The 22,732-nt window shown below is 41.1% G+C and overlaps 1 protein-coding gene across 5 annotated transcripts in view; it reads left to right on the top strand.

The window, feature by feature from the left end:
- Positions 1-22,732, top strand: part of LOC111950687 (ubiquitin carboxyl-terminal hydrolase 25) — an 82,240-nt gene that overhangs the window by 46,762 nt on the left and 12,746 nt on the right. For 3 of the 5 annotated variants that reach the window (XM_070434444.1, XM_070434443.1, XM_070434447.1), the window contains exons 14-23: positions 1,172-1,242; positions 1,401-1,629; positions 2,005-2,262; positions 13,678-13,820; positions 14,075-14,230; positions 19,062-19,157; positions 19,569-19,747; positions 20,476-20,554; positions 20,865-20,944; positions 21,629-21,752. In XM_070434444.1, coding sequence (XP_070290545.1) covers positions 1,172-1,242; positions 1,401-1,629; positions 2,005-2,262; positions 13,678-13,820; positions 14,075-14,230; positions 19,062-19,157; positions 19,569-19,747; positions 20,476-20,554; positions 20,865-20,944; positions 21,629-21,752 — 1,415 coding nt within the window. The remainder of the gene's footprint in view (positions 1-1,171; positions 1,243-1,400; positions 1,630-2,004; positions 2,263-13,677; positions 13,821-14,074; positions 14,231-19,061; positions 19,158-19,568; positions 19,748-20,475; positions 20,555-20,864; positions 20,945-21,628; positions 21,753-22,732) is intronic. The other 2 variants (XM_070434445.1, XM_070434446.1) reach the window with 2 other exon arrangements.

Genomic DNA, 22,732 nt, shown 5'->3' with positions numbered 1-22,732 from the left:
TATGAAATAGCACATGGAATCATGTCGTAACCAAAAAAGTGTTAACAAATCAAAATATATTTTATATTTGAAATTCTTCAAAGTAGCCACCATTTGCCTTGATGACAGATTTGCACACTTGGCATTCTCTGTTTTGGGTTATTTTCCTGTTGTAAAACAAATGATAGTCCCACTAAGCGCAAACCAGATGGGATGGCGTATCGCTGCAGAAGGCTGTGGTAACCATGCTGGTTAAGTGTGCCTTGAATTCTAAATAAATCACTGACAGTGTCACCAGCAAAGCACCATCACACCTCCTTCATGCTTTACGGTGGGAACCACACATGCGGAGATCATCCATTCACCTACCCTGCCTCTCACAAAGACACAGCGGTTGGAACCAAAAATCTCCAATTTGGACTCATCAGACCAAAGGACAGATTTCCACAGGTCTAATGTCCATTGCTCATGTTTCTTGGCCCAAGCAAGTCTCTTCTTCTTATTGATGTCCTTTTGTAGTGATTTCTATGCAGCAATTTGACCATGAAGGCCTGATTCAAGCAGTCTCCTCTGAAGAGTTGATGTTGAGATGTGTCTGTTACTTGAACATGAAGCATTTATTTGGGCTGCAATCTGAGGTGCAGTTAATTGCCTCATGTCGTAAAGTAATGATGGACTGCCTTTTCTCTTTGCTTATTTGAGCTGTTCTTGTCATACTATGGACTTGATCTAAATAGAGCTATCTTCTGTATACCACCCCTACCTTGTCACAACACAACTGATTGGCTCGAAAACATTTAAGAAGGAAAGAAATTCCACAAATTAACTTTTAACAAGGCACATCATTTCAGGGGACTACCTCATGAAGCTGGTTGAGAGAATGCCAAGACTATGAGGAAGATTAGAAAATATATTTTGATGTAAAACTTTTTGGGGATACTACATGATTCCATATGTGTTATTTCATAATTTTGATGTCTTCACTATTATTCTACAATGTTGAAAATAGTAAAGAAATAAAGAAAACCCTTTGAATGGGGTGTGTCCAAACTTTTGACTGGTACTGTTTATCACCTCTGACSTCATCCAGCCTTGTAAACCCAATATGCTGTATTATACCTCTGTCTGTCTCTTATGATCTCATGCACAAAAATGTATGAATTCTAGTGATGGGTGGATTTTTCTTCTCCAGATCTTCAGGGCAGTATATCCAGAATCCACAGGACCATTGAGCTTATGTACTCTGACAAGTCCATGATGCAGGTAAAAGATTCCCTTCCTAAACCTGACAATACACCTTCACACAAATACCATACATTGTCATTGGCTGTAATACAAAAATACCATTTGAGAACGCTCACATTTTTCCATGACCAGTGTTCACTCCGGATGGTCACTCATTGTCTCCTGCCCTCTCCCAGGTTCCGTACCGGCTGCATGCGGTGTTGGTGCATGAGGGCCAGGCCAATGCCGGACACTACTGGGCCTACATCTATGACCCCCACCAGCGGTGCTGGATGAAGTACAACGACATCTCAGTCACCAAGTCCTCCTGGGAGGAGCTGGTCAGGGACTCGTTCGGAGGCTACCGCAACGCCAGCGCCTACTGCCTCATGTACATCAACGACAAGAAGCCTTTCCTCATAGAAGGTAGATACTGCTTCTTCTGCTCCTCAATCAGCATTATCCCATATCTTTATTTTGACCTTGCTTTTCTTGTGGTATACTTCAGCTTTGTTTTCTTCTTTCTTGTGATCATCATTAACTATGACCACTGTCCTCAGAGTATATGATGAGGACATGCCATGTGCAAGGTAGTTAGTTATTGTTATGCTCTGTTTGTGCTGCAACTTGGACAGGATGTTCATATACCACAAACCACTATTATAAACTGGTTACCAATGTAATTAGAGCAGTAAAAATAAATATTTAGTCATACCTGTCAGCCAATCAGCATTCAGTGCTCGAACCACCCAGTTTATAAATTCCCATATTGACGATCTGTTTGCCTGGTTGTGTGTGCAGAGGAGTTTGATAAGGAGACGGGCCAGATGCTGAGTGGTCTGGATAAGCTCCCCCCGGACCTGAAGGCCTACGTGAAGGAGGACAACGGCCTGTTTGACAAGGAGATGGAGGAGTGGAACATACTGCAGGCACGCAAGGCCCAGCAAGAGAAGCTGGCCCTGGCTGTGGCCGCCGCCGCAACAGCTGCAGTAGCAGAAACAGCAACAACAACATCCCCTCAGCCTATGAGTACAGAGCCCAGTACACCAGACAACTCAGGTGAGGGCCAAGGCATGGTCACCTATTCCATTTAAACACTTCTGAGCTGAGCAGTGCTGACTAGTGATGGGAAGGTCGGCTCTTTTTACTGACTCAGATTTTTTCAACTCTTTCAGTCAAAAGAACGAATCCTTCGACTCCTTTTGTTCATTTGATTCAGTAATGCTCTGAGCACGCAGGACCCCCCCCCCCCCTACAAGCAAACAATTAACTAAAAACTCAAAAGAATCATGATTCTATGTAGGAACTGACTGATATAGGATTTTTGGGTCCGATACCAATTTTAGGGAGGCAACAGTCACCGATTACCGATATGTTTTTGTTTAGAGGTGTTGTGCTCCAAATTGAGCTATTAACTAAATATTAAAATGATCATTATTTTATACAACATGAATTAACATTTTATTGGTAGTTTACATTATAACCACCAAAAAGCAACTTTATCCGCTATAAATAAGAAAGTATATACAAAACCCTTGTTCAGTTTACCTTCTTAGGTACAACTTATACAGAAATTACTCCGCCATTTCCTGGTTGCTAAAATTCTAATAGTTTGCCTAATTTCAGTGTGACCAAGCAAGTATAGTGTGGAGAATCATTGTACCATCTAAACCGCTGTGATATATATTTTCCATAACCAAATATATTGTGTTTTCAGCTGTTTGTAGTTGGTGTACAAAACCGAATGTAAAAGATGCAAAAATACTTCAGCAGTGGAAGCATAGAAATAGTGCAGATCTACCACTTCTTAGAGTTGCTTTCAATTAGTGACAGATCTATAACTCACATTTCTATGTGAATTTGGTCGTTCGCCCAAAAAGTGACATATTGCAGCTTTAAAGATTTGTCTATCTATGGCAGTGGATAAAAATGCAGAAGTGTCTGTGCTGAAACACCACAAGCACACTAATAAACCAGAAGGGCTGAATGAATTAAACTTTAGCTCAGAGTAAATATGAAACTGTACGTTTCACAAGTTCACAAACTCTGTAGGGAAATGCAGTAGCATGCAGTTCGCAAAGACACCACTAGATGGCAGCACTTGTATTGAGTAGATTCAATATTGTGCTTTACAACAGTCACATAAAACACTTTATGGCAAGCATGCTTATGCAAGCACTTGCTAGCTGTTTATTATGAAAATGTTTTGTTACTGAACCCATAATCTAAATTACACTGTTATGCAGTACAAAATGTATTGGCTATATATTTTAACTGCAAATGGCATGCGCTGGGGACTGAAAATGTTCATGCAGGAAAATACAATTGCTGTTAAGTTCATGTTTTAAGTATCCCTATATTCCTGTTATTACTGGGCTATCACTAAGTCAAGAGTGCGCATGCGCAGGAAGGCTGGTGGTTGTTGGACCTAGCCTCGAGTGTAATGGCTACTTGTAGTGTGTTCATATAGTATAGTAAACTTTGTTAAACTGGAACCTTGTCGTTGTGTCATTTCGAATTAACATTGGTAGCAGAGGATGGTTTCTAACTACAACGTGCCACCTCGCTTCGACGAGAAGAGGTCGTACGAAAGTTGGAAAAATGAACTGGGAATCTGGACACGCGTTACTAATCTGGACGCGAAAAAGCAAGCACTTGCGGTGGTATTATCGCTCGAGGGAAGAGCGAGAGATACAGCACTGGAAATATCCGTTGAGGATTTGAACAAGGATGACGGTATGGGAACTTTGATCACAGCACTGGATTCTGTATTCCTTAAAGAAGAGAAAGACCGTGCCTACGAGGCATATTCAAACTTTGACAGTGTTACGAGAGATATTTCGGTTGCAATGGCGGACTACATCATTGATTTCGAACAGAGGTACAATAGAATGCGCAAGTACGACATGGTTCTCCCAGATGCAGTGTTAGGGTTCAAGTTGCTAGACACTGCTTGTCTAGATGGTAGGGAGAAACAGTTGGCTTTGACTGCTTGTACTGTGCTGACTTTTGCATCTATGAAGTCGGCACTAAAAAGAATATTGTGAGAAGACGTCTGTCGCGCCAATAACAGATGGAATGCAAGTGAGTGACGCAGCATATTACACCGAGCAGCACAGAAAAGGCGCCAACAAGTCACGTTCTCAAGACAACCAGAAGAGGGCGCCATTTCCCGGCACAAATCCACTGGACAAATATGGAAGGAGATCGAAATGTGCAATTTGTCAAAGCACTTACCATTGGGTTAAAGACTGTCCTCATAAAAATGAACAAGTTAAACTAACAGAGGAAAATGTAAACACAGAGATAGAGCAGTGTAACATTACACTGTTTTCAAATGAATCTGATACTGAGATTTTTATAGTTGAATCCTTAGGATCTGCTGTGATTGATACTGCATGTACACGGACAGTGTGTGGTGCAAAATGGCTTGATAGCTATGTCAGTGAACTAAATATGAAAGAAGTACAAAATATGATTGACACACCAAGCAACAGAGCTTTCAAATTTGGAGACGGGAGAATTGTCCATTCTACCAAGAGTTAAGATACCAGCAAAAATTGGTCAGACTAAGTGTCACATTGAAACAGAGGTGGTCCCTACAGATATCCCCTTACTATTAAGCAAAGCTTCCCTKAAGAAGGCAGAGGCTGTACTAGACATAAAAAATGACAAGGCAGTGATGTTTAAACAACCAGTGACTCTTGAACTTACTACCTCAGGTCACTATTGTGTAAACATTTTAGACAAAGACATCWCACAGAGTCCATGCAAAAATGAGATTCTGACTGACACAGAGCACATGGAGATTCTGACAGTCACAGAGAACATGAGCACTAAAGAAAAACACAAAGTATTGCAAAAGCTTTACAAACAGTTTGGACATGATACAGTTGACAGACTTCAGAAGTTACTCAGCAGTTCAGGGAATAATGATGATGATAAGTACGAAACTGGAAACAAAGTGTACTACAAACGAGTTGACTGTCAAGAGTGGAAAGGACCGGGAGTAGTCATTGGTCAAGATGGTGTGGTGATATTTGTGAGGCACGAAGGCATGATTGTCAGGGTGCATCACTCAAGATTGCGGAAAGTAAATGATCAACAAGATAGAGGGGATGTAGCTGAGAATCAGTCTCCTAATGAAAATGACAAAAAGGGCACAGTAACAGACACAAACCTACCAGATGTCACATCCAATGATATAGACACTGAAACTGACACAGGAAATGGAGCAGAGACCTTTAACTATGCCACAGGTAATACTATTGAGCGTTCAAATGAGGAAAACATTCAACAACAGCCATATGTGTTAAGAGAACATGGTTGTTCCAATCTGAAAACAGGACAAACTGTTAAATACATGGACAGAGAAAGTGGTATTCCACATACAGCAACCGTCATTGGACGAGCAGGAAAAGTAAAACACAAGAACTGGTACAACTTGCAGTACTCTGAACCAGCTACACTTTCTGGTACAACAGGGTCAGCTGACCTGTCACTTGTAGATAATATCAGAATTMAATCAATGGAAAATCGAGAAAAACAGAATGACATTCAAAATGATGATGTACTTGAAACAAAGGACGTGTCATTTGGCTCAGCTAAGCTAGATGAGCTCAGTAATTGGAGGAAAAATTGAGTGTTTGAGGAAGTCAAAGACATTGGCCAWAAATGCGTCTCAACAAGGTGGGTGTGTACCCTTAAAGAATCCTTAACTGGAATAGTGCCTAAAGCACGTCTAGTGGCTAGAGGTTTTGAGGAGCTGGCTGCTAAAGAACTCCCAAAAGACTCACCGACATGCGCCTCAGAGTCACTCAGATTGCTGATGTCAGTGATCTGCCAGAAAAAATGGAAACTTAATTCCATAGACATCAAATCTGGATTTTCCAGGGAACAGAGCTGTCAAGGGACATTCACATCCGACCTCCGCCTGAAGCTAAAAGCGAAGGAACACTGTGGAAACTAAAAAAGTGTGTGTATGGACTGGCAGATGGATCACTCTACTGGTACAACAAAGTCAAGGCAACAATGCTGAATACAGGTGGAAAAATGTCACAAGTGGATCCTGCAGTCTTCTATTGGCTTGATCAAGACTGCAATGTGATGGAGTACTTGCCTGTCATGTTGATGACTTTATCTGGGGTGGCTCAGAGACCTTTGCTTAACACTGTGATTCACACCTCAAAGCTGTTTTCTAGGTTGGCCGTGAGGAGCATGATCATACATTTTTGTTATTACAGTTGATGGCAAAATACTGATGCAACAGGAGAGCTATATCAAGAATCTTCAACCCATCCACATGGATTCTTCAAGAGCCGTACAAAGGAATTCCCCTCTGTGGAATTGAAGCTGATAAATTGAGGTCAAAGATAGGACAAATTTTATGGGTTGATAGACAGAGTAGACCTGATGTAATTTTGATGTTTGCAACTGGGCATCTAACACAAAACACGCCACTGTACAAACCATTAATGAGGCAAAAAAGTTGTTCGTAATCTGAAATCACAACAAGTGATATTAAAGTTTCAGCATGTTGGATAAGATGAATCTTTCAAACTAGTTGTCTTCAGAGATGCTTCGCTAGGGAACCTTACAGATGGAGGCACACAAGGTGGACATCTAATCGTGTTATATGGGTGAAGGAGGAAGATTCTCCCTATCTGTTGGCAGTCAAAAAAAGGATCACAAGGGTTGTCCGAAGCGGACTTGCTGGAGAAACCCTTGGTCTTGGGATGGAGTTGACAATGCTATCTTTCTTGCAACTCTGTTCTCAGAGCTTACCATGGTGAGACAAAACAGCACTTTCTACCTGTAGTTTGTGTCACTGACAACTACTTATTAGTTGATGCTGTGAAGTCAACCAAGTCTGTCACAGAGAAAAGACTCAGCATCAAGGAACTTATTCAAGCACAGAGAATCCAGCGGATTCTGTGGTAGACCACAAAGGAACAGCTTGCTGACTGTCTGACTAAAAAAGGAGCATCCGGTCTTGTGCTCCTACAGGCTCTCGCTCCTACAGGCTCTCAGTAATGGAAAGTGGCAGCTTGAGTAATACAAATAAGAACTGTCACACAACCCATTTGAAATGGGGATCTTGAATAATACTTGGACATTTAATTATGTTGTTGATGTTTTATTTGTCTTTAAAGAAAAGGGGGAGATTGTTAAGTTCATGTTTTAAGTATCCCTATATTCCTGTTATTACGGGGCTATCACTAAGTCAAGAGGGCGCATGCGCAGGAAGGCTGGTGGTTGTTGGACCTAGCCTCGAGTGTAATGGCTACTTGTAGTGTGTTCATATAGTATAGTAAACTTTGTTAAACTGGAACCCTGTCGTTGTGTCATTTCGAATTAACAATTGCCTCAATGGTTTTAGTCACAAACGTTCTAACTATCAAGCTAACAATCGTATCTCATCATGAATGCTAGCACATGGCCTGAATGATAGATCTGCGCCAACTGTCTTGTTTTTTTGTAGACTGCATATTTCGGGAAACTAACTGATGAACAAGCCCTCCTTCATGACCTTTCCTTTGTAAGTTGGTATAGAATCAGCATGATCCCCTCTGTCGAATACGCTTGGGCTTTCTTTTTTTATATTGTTAACACACACGCCCCAATAAAGAAAATGAGAATTAGAAACAGGTTCAGCCCCTGGTTCGACTGTGATCTGGCAGAGTTACTCCACCTCAAGAATTCCATTTGGCGAAAGGCTCGGTACACGCATGCTCAGGCTGACTGGCTCTCGTTCAGATAAATTAGAATTAAGTGCACTCAGGCAATCCGGAAGGCCTAACAAAGTTAGTTTCTTTAAAGAGAGCAGTTCTCTCTCTGTGGGTCTAACCCTAAGAATTTCTGGAAAAAGGTTAAAGACCTAGAGAATAACCCTCCTCCCCACAGCTGCCCATGTCCCCTAATGTTGATGATGTGGTTGTTACTGACAAGGAGCACATGACTGAGCTCTTTTATCACCACTTCATTAAGTCAGGATTCCTATTTGACTCAGCCATGCCTCCTTGCCCGTCCAACATTTCCTCATCTCTCACCCCTTCTAATGCAACTAGCCCCAGTGCTCCTCCTTTTTAAAAAGAAATTCTGAACTGCCTCTTGAGATGGTTTAACTGATTAAAATGGCAGCATATCTACTGTGGAGAGACCAGAACAACATAAGTCCTCAGAATAATTTGAGACAGGTTGAAGTTTTATGATAACGATGAGTTTTCAAGGAGATACCGCTTCTCCAACGACTCTGTAATGCAACTGGAAAGAAAGATTGGACCAACCATTAATTAAGCTTGGGAGTGATAGGAACGAGGCTGTACCCCCACTACTTCAGCTTCTGGTGGCCCTACGGTTCTATGCAACTAGATGTTTCCAGATGGTGGATGGTCTCTTTGGACTCCACAAGTCAACCGTCGGCAGGATTTTAGTCAGTGTCCAGTGCTATTGCCGGTCTGAAGAATCAGTACATGAGGTTCAACCCTACAGAGGAAACACCAGCTGGATTTTACTGGAGAGCTAGATTCCCAGGTGTACTAGYGAAAATAGACTACACACATTCCTATTTGCAGTAGCTCTTTTGGTAAATTCAGGACATCAATTTGCAGTACATTTTTCTCTCTCTCCAGCTCCAAAACATCAATATGAGCTTGGTTCATGTCAGTTCTGGGGCGTTTGCTTGGCTTGTCTGGTGTTTTTGCTGCTGGTGCAAGATCCAGGCACTGCTGTTTCTCTACGACACAGGGTGTCAGCTCAACTAAAGGAAAGAAAGAAAATTAACTCATTATTAGTAGGCTATTTACGTGCCATTTTGTACAACAAGGCTGGGCTTATGATATGCCCAGCCTTGGTACGAATGATGATGTTATGCAACATGCTGTGACGGGGCTGATAACGGTAACATTGTAGTGAAGTAGTGTTAACGTTAGTTTTAATGTGCATTATAGTCATTGATATTTACCTGTTACTTATGCTTACTAAATATTGGTGGGTCGAGTTGTTCGTCATCACCATAGGGGTTAAGGAGAGGGGCAAACTGCTGGGGAATTATCTCGCATATCTTCTGGGTGATGGGATCAATTCCCCTGGATGGAGGCCCCCCTCCGGTCTGAAATAGCCCCTCTCCTCTGCCACATCCTTTTTGGCTTTGGCTTTTAAGTTTTTCCAGCACTCCTTCATCCGATTTGGGTCCCTCTTCTCTTTAATCCGTGTCGATCCATTGAATCTGTCGCATAATATGGCCCAGGTGTCTTCCTTCTTTTTGACAATTGTGTTTGTCTTTTTATCCTCCCCTCCTGTACGTTACTAAATTCCTTCATCAGCTCGGACAGGAGGTTTTTTTTCGTAAGGGGAGAAATTTTCTTTGATGTGCCATGATCAGGTGGCTAGTGGACAAATAATAAATAATGTTTTTGTAATGTCTATAATAACTTATATTTTATGCTTGGTTTATAAACTAGCTAGCTACAGTAGCTAACATTAGCTAATTAATTAGTTTTCTGTTTAGTACTTGCAAATAACGAATTTTTATTTCAAATCAGCCAACCGTGACAACTTTCACGATGGAGTTTCAGTAGTTCTACATAGTTATTATTTCATTAAGGGACAGCAACTTTGGCCTCATTTGTGAAGTAGGCTAGCTACTTCGTTTCAACTCACGAAATACCTCATATATTGGTGTAACATGTCACTAATCATAGTTTAAAACCGTTAATCTGGATCAGTAAATCTATGATTTTAAAATTAAGTGGTGCAGCACATCTCTGCTTAATTATAAACCTAGATTTACAAAACCTAGATTAGCTCTAATCCTAGATTAATTTAAACCATGTTGGTGCAACCCACCCTAAAGGTCCTAAATTATGTCACAATTGCCCTTGATTCTAAGCAATGTTGTGCTGCTATTTTTATTGACTTGGCCAAAGCTTTTGATACGGTAGAACATTCCATTCTTGTGGACCAGCTAAGGAGTGTTGGTGTCTCTGAGGGGTCATTGGCCTGGTTTGCTAWCTACCTCAGAGTGCAGTGTATAAAGTCAGAACATCTGCTGTCTCAGCCACTGCCTGTCACCAAGGGAGTACCCCAAGGCTCGGTCTTAGGCCCCACGCTCTTCTCAATTTACATCAACAGCATAGCTCAGGCAGTAGGAAGCTCTCTCATCCATTTATATGCAGATGATAGTCTTATACTCAGCTGGCCCCTCCCCGGGTTGTGTGTTAAACGCTCTASAACAAAGCTTTCTTAGTGTCCAACAAGCTTTCTCTGCCCTTAACCTTGTTCTGAACACCTCTAAAACAATGATCATGTGATTTGGTAAGAATGCCCCTCTCCCCACCMGTGTGATTACTACATCTGAGAGTTTAGAGCTTGAGGTAGTCACCTCATACAAGTTCTTGGGAGTATGGCTAGACAGTACACTGTCCTTCTCTCAGCACATATCAAAGCTGCAGGCTAAGGTTAAATCTAGACTTGGTTCCTCTATCGTAATCTCCTCTTTCACCCCAGCTGCCAAACTAACCCTGATTCAGATGACCATCCTACACATGCTATATTACGGAGARGTAATTTATAGATCGGCTGGTAAGGGTGCTCTCGAGCGGCTAGATGTTCTTTACCGTTCGGCCGTCAGATTTTCCACCAATGTCACTTATAAGACACATCATCACACATCTCTAAACTGGTCYTCTCTGTATACCCGTTGCAAGACCCACTGCTTGATGCTTATTTATAAAACCCTCTTAGGCCTCACTCCCCCCTATCTGAGATATCTACTGCAGCCCTCATCCTCCACTTACAACACCCGCTCTGCCAGTCACATTCTGTTAAAGGTCCCCACAGCACACACATCCCTGGGTCTCTTGTCTTTTCAGTTCGCTGCAGCTAGCGACTGGAACGAGCTGCAACAAACACTCAAACTGGACAGTTATCTCAATCTCTTCATTCAAAGACTCAATCATGGACACTCTTACTGACAGTTGTGGCTGCTTCGCGTGATGTATTGTTGTCTCTACCTTCTGTGTGCTGTTGTCTGTGTCCAATAATGTTTGCACCATGTTTTGTGCTGCTGCTGTTGTTGCTACCATGTTGTTCTCATGTTGTGTTGCTACCATGCTGTGTTGTCTTAGGCCTCTCTTTATGTAGTGTTGTGGTGTCTCTCTTGTCGTGATTTGTGTGTTGTTCTATATATATTTATTTTTAAATCCCAGCCCCCGCAGGAGGCCTTTTGCCTCTTGGTAGGGGTAAATAAGCATTTGTAAATAAGCATTTGTTCTTAACTGACTTGCCTAGTTAAATAAAAAATTAGAAATAAACCGTGCCTATACAAGCTATGTTGATGATTGACTTTTGTCTGACTTTTGCCGTTATGATAATTCCAGGGAACCGTGTCGGACTCCAGACATCATTAATATTTGGACATGGACATTATTAAATGGCTATATTCTTTGTTCTCTCTGTTTATCATTTCAGTAAGCTAGCTACCGATATATCAATTATCTAAATTGCTTAGTTATACAGTATCAGTCAAAAGTTTGGACACCTACTCATTCCAGGGTTTTTCTTTATTTTTACTATTTTCTACATTGTATAATAATAATAATACTTTTTTAATCCATTTTGAATTCAGGCTGTAACACAATGTGGAATATGTCAAGGGGTATGAATACTTTCTGAAGGCACTGTAAATGTATTGTGCAACATCATGGGTAAGCTCTGGCTATTGTCTTTCAGCTCAAATAAAAAATAAAATAAAATAAAAAAGTTTACTGGTGTGGGRGTTTTTAACAAAATTTGAAATATATATTTTAATAGACCAAAGTATCACCTATCACACCATATAAAGGAACAACCTAATCATTTTTTCAGAAAATGTAAATGACTGGATTTATGTCAACTCCGTCAGACATCATAAATCCAGTCATTTTTATAATTAATGATTGTTTAGATTATTCAAATATATAATACAAATCTCAATTTTTTTATTTCACTATTAAATTATTAATAGCCCAGGGTTAATTTTGTTAGAATTTTGGCATGTTTTTCTACATTTAGAACATAAAACATTTAAAATGCAAACATTATCCCTTAGGTCTAGCACAGCAAATACTGTGCAAAAGCATATGTTGCAGAACAGTGATTACAATATGTTTTTCAGAATATTCACAAAAACATTTATCTTAAGGGGGTTAGCCATCAGTGATGGAGTTGACGACACTCAAAACAGACATATTTTTGTCTCTAAAAATAAAAGTTCAATACAAACATTTGAAAAATATGGAAAATTATTCATTTTAGAATACACAATAAAAACAACTATTCTATCAAATCTTACAGTATTCTGACAGAGTTTAAGTCTTACGGAGTTGTTATTTTACACAGTTGACCAATTAAAAATTAAAAATCTTCATTCAGTAGCAATTTAGTTTTCCCTCAGTTGCTTTATGATTCCTGATTTAATTTAGGATTTTAGACAAATTTGACAGAGTAAACCAAATCTCCGAACACATCTTTTAGGAATCGAAGTTTTGAGAGAAGTATATTTAAAGTAACAGAGGTCTATTGCAAGAAACTACATATGATAATTGTTCAATTAATATACATTTTTAGCCTTTTTATTGTAAACATTTTTTGGGAGAGTTTTGGAAATTGGGATGCTTTGCTCCTGACAAGGGCATTTCCAGGCATGGAGTCGGCATGGACGTTTATAGTATTGAGAATATCCAAAACAAATATTTTCCCTTAAATGTACATTTTTAAGCTCAAATAATGAAAACAAACCGAAACAATATTCTATAAAAATGAAGCTTCCCTGCCGGGCAAGGATTGTCCCGACTTCCTGAGAATCCCTGAGCTAATTTCCTGCTATTCTACAAATTTTACCCTGAGGTGGAGAGAAAATCTTAAAATTTTAAAGATAATTTCCTGTAATTCTGACTTGTTAATATAGTATCTATTGAGGCCTGACATCCAGGGGGACCCCAACCCCCCCCCCCCCCCAAAGGCTGTGGGAGGTTGTGCTACGCCAGTGCTAAACGTCTTTTTCTTCTCTCTGCTGTCTGCAGCATGATCTATTTTTTTCCACGCGCATATGATAGACAGTTGGTCGGAGCATGTCTCCGGAGCTGCTCAGCCTGAGGAACACGTATTAATCCTACTGTGTTCATGGGGGCCAGCAGGTCAAATGAACAACTGAAATCAACGAGTCCTGAAAAATACAAATCATGACTGACCAGTCAGTAAAAACAGTTGTTCAATAAGAACCTATCATTTGKGAACTGCACATCACCAGTGCTGGCCTGGTTACACATCCACCATAGTTTCTGGAAGTGTAAAAATAAAATTTCCAGACCAGCATAGTTTGGGCGTGGTGCAGATCGACACAACAGTGTAAAAATTATATTAGACAGACTAGATTTGGCTTGCCTGTAGTAGTGTATTTCATGTTGGTTGTTGGTTTGTGTGTGGTTCCTCCAGCTCCACAGCAGGACCCAGAGTACATGGAGCAGCCGTCCCCCACAGACTTCTCCAGGCACCTGCAGGAGGACACAGAGAGGGCCATCTCCAAGGCTGCAGCCGAGCAGCAGGAGGAGAGGAGCCCTGAGGGACTGCTTACTGCAGTAAGACCATATAGCACAGCAGATAACACACACACACATACTCCACCTCTTACACACACACGCTATACAACTGCTCCTTCTACGCTCACTTCAAAGAACCACGTAGGCCTACCACTCAACCCCAGTAAAGTTATTTTCATCCTTTTTTCTCTTTCTGTTTAACTTCGCCCTCCATGCTTCTTTCTTTCCCTTCTCTTTCCCTTCTCTTTCCCTTCTCGTTCCCTTTTCGTTCCCCTTTTCTCTTCTCTTTCTAGCTCTCTCCACAGTCCAGTGGGGAGAGTGTCTCCCCACGCCCTCCCCCCCAGCCTGAAATCAAGGTGAACCCTGAAACCCCTCTCGCGCCTCCTTCTGACCCCCTTGTGAAGGATAAGCCCTCTGCCCACCGTATGGCAGAGGTGGCAACCCCCCAGGTGGGAAGCTTTGTCGTCGGGAGGGGGGGTAACAAGTGATGAGGTAGCGCTCGACACTCAGCTCACCCAGCTGACTTATTTGGTGTGCTAAAAAGTCTCTTGCCTGTTGGTGATTAGGATGAGGAGATGTTCTCCTCTTGGTTCTCCTACAGGCTTTTCACACCTGAGTAAATCTTAATTCAGAGCAGTTTTCAAACCAGAGTCATGGTTAGCTCAGGGCAAGTCACTGTTGACATTTTCAACCAAACCTCTTGGCAGACCAAGATAGGGTGCTATATTAGACTACAGCCAGTGCACTATCCTAGACGATGAAACTAGCCTTGGGCTAGCTATAATAATATATTGTGAGAAAAGCCTATCCCTGTCAAGCCTACTTGCATCTTGCAACAGAAGCACTCTACTCTACAACAGAGATATTTGGACAGAAACTTCACCTAAACAGCGACTCAATTGCCTAGTGTTTATTTTTGCTGCTGAGAAATAAACCGCATCTCAGGAGCAAATGTTAAATGTAAATGTGATTTGCGCAGTTATGTCTTACTGTTTCTAACATCCTTTTTGATTCATACATACTGTGTTTGTATCATATATAAACCCTTTGGGATGGAAAAATACAAGCTTAATGTAACTGCATCGTCTCACTGCTCCTATCAATAAATTAGTTGGTTTTGCTTGGTTTGTCATTTACAAGAGAGTCTGGTGAAAAATGTTGTCAAAGTGCTGTAGTAGAATCAATGTTTAATTTCTATGCCCTAAAATAGACCAAAGACTGTCTGCTTGCTGTACCACACTAGGACTGTATAGGGCTGTCTGTWGAGACTGTCTTTACCATAAGGACCTCGACCTTCACAGGGCTGCCTTTCACAGAGACTGCCGTTCACATGGCAATTTATTTTAAAGCATCCATTGTCCTTCACATGACGAGCTGTGTGTGTACCTCACATTAGTAGAGTGAATCTAACATACAGTACCAGTCAAAAGTTTCGACACCTACTCATTCAAGGGTTTTTCTTTATTTTTACTATTGTCTACATTGTAGAATAATAGTGGAGACATCAAAACTATGAAATAACAGACATGGATTCATGTAGTAAACAAAAAAGTGTTAAACAAATCAAAATATATTTTAGATTCTTCTAAGTAGCCACCCTTTGCCTTGATGACGGCTTTGAACAATCTTGGCATTCTCTCAACCAGCTTCACCTGGAATGCTTTTCCCAACCATCTTGAAGGAGTTCCCACATATGCTGAGTACTTGTTTGCTGCTTTTCCTTCACTCTGCGGACCAACTCATCCCAAACCATCTCAATTGGGTTGAGGTTGGGTGATTGTGGAGGCCAGGTCATCTGATGCAGCACTCCATCACTCTCCTTGGTCAAATAGCCCTTATACAGTCTTGAGYTGTGTTGGGTCATAGTCCTGTTGAAAAACAAATGTATAACTAAGTGCAAACCAGATCGGATGGCTTATCGCTACAGAATGCTGTGGTAACCATGCTGGTTAAGTGTGCCTTGAATTCAAAATAAATCACAGACAATGTCACCAGCAAAGCACCCCCAAACCATCACATCTCCTCCTCCATGCTTCACTGTGGGAACCACACARGCYGAGATCATCCCTTCACCTACTCTGCATCTCACAAAGACACAGCGGTTGGAACCAAAAATCTCCAATTTGGACTCATCAGACCAKAGGACAGATTTCCACCGGTCTAATGTCCATTGCTCATATTTCTTGGCCCAAGCAAGTCTCTTCTTCTTATTGGTGTCCTTTAGTAGTGGTTTCTTTGCAGCTTTGCAATTTGACCATGAAGGCCTGATTCAAGCAGTCTCCTCTGAAGAGTTGATGTTGATGTGTCTGTTACTTGAACTCTGAAGCGTTTATTTGGGCTGCAATCTGAGGTGCAGTTAACTCTATTGAACTTATCCTCTGCAGCAGAGGTAACTCTGGGTCTTCCATTCCTGTGGCGGTCCTTATGAGATCGTTTCATAACACTTAATGGTTTTTGTAACTGCACTTGAAACTTTCAAAGTTCTTGAAATTTTCCGTATTGACTGACCTTCATGTTTTAAAGTAATGATGGACAGTTTCTCTTTGCTTCTTTGGCAAAGACAAACGTTGTTTGCACGACTCTAACACCATTTAGTTTGCCGATGACACAAGTGGTAAGCTTGATCACCGATAATGATGAGACAGCCGATAAGGAGGAGYTCAGAGAACTGACCATGTGGCGCAAGGACAACAACTTCTCCCTCAACGTGATCAAGACAACGGAGAAGATTGTGGACTACAGCAAAAGGAGGACCGAGCACGCCCCCATTCTCATCGACAGGGCTGCAGTGGAGCAGGTTGAGAGATTCAAGTTCCTTGGTGTCTACATCATCAACAAAATAACATGGTCCAAGCACACCAAGACAGTTGTGAAGAGGGCACGACAAAACCTATTCCCCCTCAGGAGACTGAAAAGATTTGGCATGGGTCCTCAGATCCTCAATTTTTTTTTACAGCTGCACCATCGAGAGCATCCTGAATGATTCCATCCCTGTCTGATATGGCAACTGCTCGGCCTCCGACCACAAGGCACTACAGAGGGTAGTGCTTACGGCCCAGTACATCACCGGGGCCAAGCTTCCTGCCATCCAGGACCTCTATATCAGGTTGTGTCAGAGGAAGGCCCTAAAAATTGTCAGACTCCAGACAACGTAGTCATATACTGTTGTCTCTTCTACTGTGCGGTACCAGAGCGCSAAGTCTAGGTCCAAGAGGCTTCTAAACAGCTTCTACCCCCAAGCCATAAGACGRCTGAACATATAATCAAATGGTTCCCCAGACTATTCACATTGCCCCCCCCCCCCCGTAAGCTCTACACCTGTTGTATTCGGCGCATGTGACAAGTAAAATTGTATTTGATATTTGAGCTGTTCTTGCCATAATATGGACTTGGTCTTTTACCAAATAGTGCTATCTTCTGTATATCAGTCCTACCTTGTCACAAGACAACTAATTGGCTCAAATGAATTAACCTGTTTGGGATAGTGGGCAGCATTTTCACGTTCGGATGAAAAGTGTGCCCAGAGTAAACTTCCTGCTACTCAGGCCCAGAAGCTAATATATGCATATTATTAGTAGATTTGGATAGAAAACACTCTGAAGTTTCTAAAACTGTTTGAATGATGTCTGTGAGTATAACAGAACTCATATGGCAGGTGAAAACCTGAGACAAATTCAACCAGGAAGTGGGAAATCTGAGGTTTGTAGTTTTTCCAACTCATTGCCTTTCTAATATACAGTGTCTATGGGGTCATATTGCACTTCCTACGGCTTCCACTAATGTCAACATTCTTTAGAACCTTGTTTCAGGCTTCTACTGTGAAGGAGGGAATGAGAGCTGTTTCAACCAGGTGTCTGGCAGAACGCCATGAGCTGGTCACGCGCATGGCCGTGAGAGCGACCTGCGTTCCATTGCATTTCTAAAGACAAAGGAATTCTCCGGTTGAAACATTATTGAAGATTTATGTTAACATCCTAAAGATTGATTCTATACATCGTTTGACATGTTTRTACGAACTGTTATATAACTTTTTGGACTTTTCGTCTGAACTTTCGCCTAGACTTGCCCGCGCCTCGTGAGTTTGGATTGTGAACTGAACGCGCTAACAAAATGGAGGTATTTGGACATAAATTATGGACTTTATCGAACAAAACAAACATTTATTGCGGAACTGGGATTCCTGGGAGTGCATTCTGATGATCATCAAAGGTAAGTGAATATTTATAATGCTATTTCTGACTTCTATTGACTCCACAACATGGCAGGTACCTGTATGGCTTGTTTTTGTGTCTGAGCGCCGTACTCAGATTATTGCATGGTGTGCTTTTTCCGTAATCTGACACATCGGTTGCATTAAGGAGAAGTATATCTTTATTGATGTGTCTCTCTGAAAATTTGCCGGATGTTTTCGAGGCACAACATTACTGACCATAACGCGCCAATGTAAACTGAAATTTTTGGATATAATATGAACTTTATCGAACAAAACATACATTTATTGTGTAACATGAAGTCCTATGAGTGCCATCTGATGAAGTTCATCAAAGGTTAGTGATTCATTTTATCTCTTTCTGCTTTTTGTGACTCCTCTCTTTGGCTGGAAAATGGCTGTATGTGTTTTTGTGACTAGGCTCTGACCTAACATAATCATATGGTGTGATTTCGCTGTAAAGCCTTTTTGAAATCGGACATGATGGGTAGATTAACAAGAAGTTAAGCTTTAATTTGGTGTATTGCACTTGTAAATGTATGAAAGTTACATATTTCAAAAAAATATTTTTGAATTTCGCACTCTGCCTTTTCAGCGGAATGTTGTCGAGGCCATATAAGAAGGATAGAAATTCCACAAATTAACCTTTAACAAGGCACACCTGCTGATTGAAATGCATTTTAGGTGACTACCTCATGAAGCTGGTTGAGAGAATGCAGAGTGTGCAAAGCTGTCATCAAGGCAAAGGGTGGCTACTTTGAGGAATCTCAAATATAAAATAACACTTTTTTGGGTTACTACATGATTCCATATGTGTTATTTCACTGTTTTCGTGTCTTCACTATTATTCTACAATGTAGAAAACAGTAACATTTTTAGAAAAACCCTAGAATGAGTAGGTGCGTCCAAACTTTTGACTGTATGCATTGTCTCCTGACTGATGTATGGTAGTGCTCACATAGTGCTGTACCAGAAAAGTGTATTATTTTGGGGGTTTGCTGGGCTCGTTCAATTCTAAGGGGATCTACTTTCTACTATTGTAACATGCTTCCACTCCTTGGGTACTGCAGGCCATGATGACTCCAAACATGCAGGGTATTATAATGTCCATTGGCAAAGCAAGGACTGTGTTTGAAAAGCTTGGGCCTGAAGCGGCCTTCTTCAAGGTACATTCCGATCTCATTTCTCTTTCACACCTTTATTCACTCCTTCTGTGATGCTGTACTTCTACTGCCTCTCAACAACCATCCTCCCATCCCGTTTTACCTAGCATTTCACTAGTTCTGTCTTTTTGAGTCAGTTGTTCTCATCAAAAGCATCCTACAGAAATTGGACTTGGTGTCACCTGGACAATGAGGTTCATTTGAACAAAGAGAACTTGAATCAACTCTTTGAGTTTTGTTTACAAGGATGAGGAGGATGATGATGATCTTGACAACTCTTACATGGAGACGATGGTTTTGTCTTCTGCTGCTGCAGATGTTTATTGATGTTCTAATCTAGGCCTACTCTGAAGTTCTAATGTTAGTTTGGCCTATCAAAGTCCATTCACCCCATGCTCGATCTATGTGTGTCAGGCCATTAAGGTGGAGTACACCCGTCTGCTGAGGTTTGCCCAGGAGGACACAGCCCCGGGGAATGACTACCGATTGCAGCACGTCATCGTCTACTTCATCCAGAACCAGGCCCCCAAGAAGATCCTGGAGAGAACCCTCCTCATGCAGTTTGCTGACCGAAACCTGGGCTTTAACGAACGGTATTTATGGGTTAAACCACCAAAACTTGTTTCCTGTAACTCCTATTTGGTTAATTTTTGAATTATGAGTCTGTCCTATCTTTCTTTGGTAAAACAAAAAAGAAAACACCAGTTTATTACCTCTGAACTTCACAAATTCACCAGCAGAGGGTAGCCATGATCCACTTTCATCGGTGAATAGATGTTCCTCTTCTGAGCAGGTATAATTAAGCAATAAAGCCAGGGGGGGGTGTGYCATATGTCCAATATACCAATGCTTAGGGCTGTTCTTATGTACGATACATCACTTAGCCGTGGTATATTGGCCATATACCACAAACCTGAGGTGCCTCATTGCTATTATAAACTGGTTACCAARGTAATCGTAACAGTAAAAATAAATGTTTTGTCATASCCGTGATATACAGTCTGATATACCACGACTTTCAGCCAATCAGCATCCAGGATATAAACTACCCGGTTTATATTAAGATTTCTTTGTTGCATGTGGCCTCAATCAGAAGCTCTGGAGAGGAGTGTGTGGTTCAGTAGTAGTGTTTCTCTGCAGTAAGCAGTCATTCATGGGGCCTGTGTGTCGTGGCCTCAGGYCCACTGTGTACTGTTTCATTTCCTGGAGTAGCTAGTTCCTCACCAGTATGATTCATCATACCAACAGCACTCTCTCTCCCTTTCTCTTCTCTTTCACTTTCTCTTTTGCGTTCCCCTTCTCCTCATTCCCCCCCTCTCAGGTGTAAGAGCATTATGAAGGTGGCCCGTGCCAAACTAGACCTCATTAAGCCAGAGGAGATCAACATGGAGGAGTATGAGGTCAGCATTCTGAAACACTCTGGTTTTGACTGATTTACAATGTTTTGTCTGGAACATCTTATTAGGATGTTTTGACAGTTGAAATGAAACAGAATAAACTAGTATCAGAGTCATTTACATTTGAGTATAAGGTTTAAATCATTACAGTCTTTAAATTGTAACTGACCCAATATAAACTCTGCTATGGATAATCCAATGAAAAAAAAAAACATTTGTTAAGCTTTTATGTACAGATCCAAATGTTATAGATCTATCCTTAAAATCCTTTCAAGCTCTTTCTCATCAACTCTGTTCCCTACAATGTTCACAGATGTGGCATCAGGACTACAGGAATTTCCGCGAGACAACAATCTTCCTGATGATTGGCTTGGAGCTGTTCCAGAAGAAAAGGTGAGACTGCCAATTGGCTGGACTGTTGTCACGTTCTTCTCTTCACGACCTAGAGCTTTTATTTCCAGCCTCCATATCTTACTGCAAACAAATGGGAACTCACATTGCCCAACCATTTCAGTATAGAAAACATTTAAAATGTAGATTAAAATGCTCTCTAGATTATCGCATTATTAGTAGAAGCACCTGATAGTGCAGCTTTGTTAAGCATGGGAACTTCCTAAAGTCACCTGTAGAGGGCAGCAGGTCCCTTAACACCCCCCATCCTTACATCTGGAGCTCAGTCAGTCTGGCATAGATCAAGATGGTTGTTCATGTACTCGGTTATTTCCTCTGTTTCTTCTGTTAATTCTTCCTCCAATACATCTGTTTTAAATCTTCTTAATGAAAAAGGCCTGACTGTTCCAGCTCTACTATCCCTTGTAGACACAGCTAAAACTGATTTTATATGTCCTCTGCCCCTCTATTGCAGCATTTACACAGGTAGCCAGCCCAATTCTGACCTTTTTTTTTAACTTTTTTGACCAATCAGATCAGCTCTGAAAAAGATATGAAAAGATCGGTCAAAAGACCAATTAGTGGAAAAACAGAATTGGGCCGCCTGTGTGAAAGCAGCCCTTGTGGTTAAATTTGTTCCACCCTGATTCTACTATAATGTATCTGACTGTGTCTGTTTCTCTGTAGCTTTGTGGAGGCATTGATGTACCTGATCTACTCATACCAGTACAACAGAGAGCTGTTGGTCAAAGGGTTGTACCGAGGTCACGACGATGAGCTCATAGGGCTCTACCGCAGAGAGTGCCTGCTGGTGAGACAACCCTCGCCCTGACACTGTTCTATTGGAAGTCTGTCAGTTGATCTTATTTAGTTAGTTCACGTAAGATGCGGTATGATTTTCTTATGCTTCAGCAGATTTAGCATTTGGTACATACAATTTTTAAAGAGTCAAAGTTTCACCCTAAATGTGAGGAAAGTGGTCAAAGTTAGTCCATTGTATTTTAAAGATCATCACGTTTCCAATCAAATCAATAGGTCACAGTGGAAGTAGTTCAAGTCATTCCCTTTGAAAAATGAACACCACTATCCTCTGTCTCATCATCAGCAAGTCTCTGAGCACCTAACTCATTTGTGCCATCCCGCTGGTCACAGTGACTAATGTCGAACAAGACTATCCCTCCACCCCATAATCTCTAGAATTGATGCAGGCTTGTTCCTGTTCTAGCTGAGATATTACATTGGCTTTTTTTATTTCCCATAAAGATCCCCACAGAACTTTTCTCAGCAGATGCTACAGTGCCTTCAGAAAGTATTCACTCCCCTTGACTTTTTCAAAATGTTGTTGTCTTACAGTCTGAATTTAAAATGGATAAAATTGAGATTTTGTCACTGGCCTACACATAATGTCAACATGGAATTATGTTTTTTAGAAATGTTTACAAATTATTTAAAAATTAAAAGCTGAAATGTCTTGAGTCAAAAAGTATTCAACCCCTTTGTTATGGCAGGCCTAAATACGTTCAGGAGTAAAAATGTGCTTAACAAGTCACATAATTTGCATAGACTCTGTGTGCAATAATAGTGTTCAACATGATTTTTGAATGACTACTTACTCTCTGTACCCCACACATACAATTATCTGTAAGGTCGAGCAGAGAATTTCAAACACAGATTCAACCACAAAGGGCACCTTTTCTAATTCCTCACAAAGTATTGGTAGAAAAAAGCAGACATTGAATATCCCTTTCGGCATAGTAAAGTAAAGTTATTAATTACACTTTGGCTGGTGTA

Source organism: Salvelinus sp. IW2-2015, linkage group LG23 (genome assembly GCF_002910315.2).
Source record: "Salvelinus sp. IW2-2015 linkage group LG23, ASM291031v2, whole genome shotgun sequence".
In the NCBI taxonomy this organism is placed as follows: domain Eukaryota; kingdom Metazoa; phylum Chordata; class Actinopteri; order Salmoniformes; family Salmonidae; genus Salvelinus; species Salvelinus sp. IW2-2015.
This window is presented reverse-complemented; position numbering and strand designations above follow the sequence as displayed.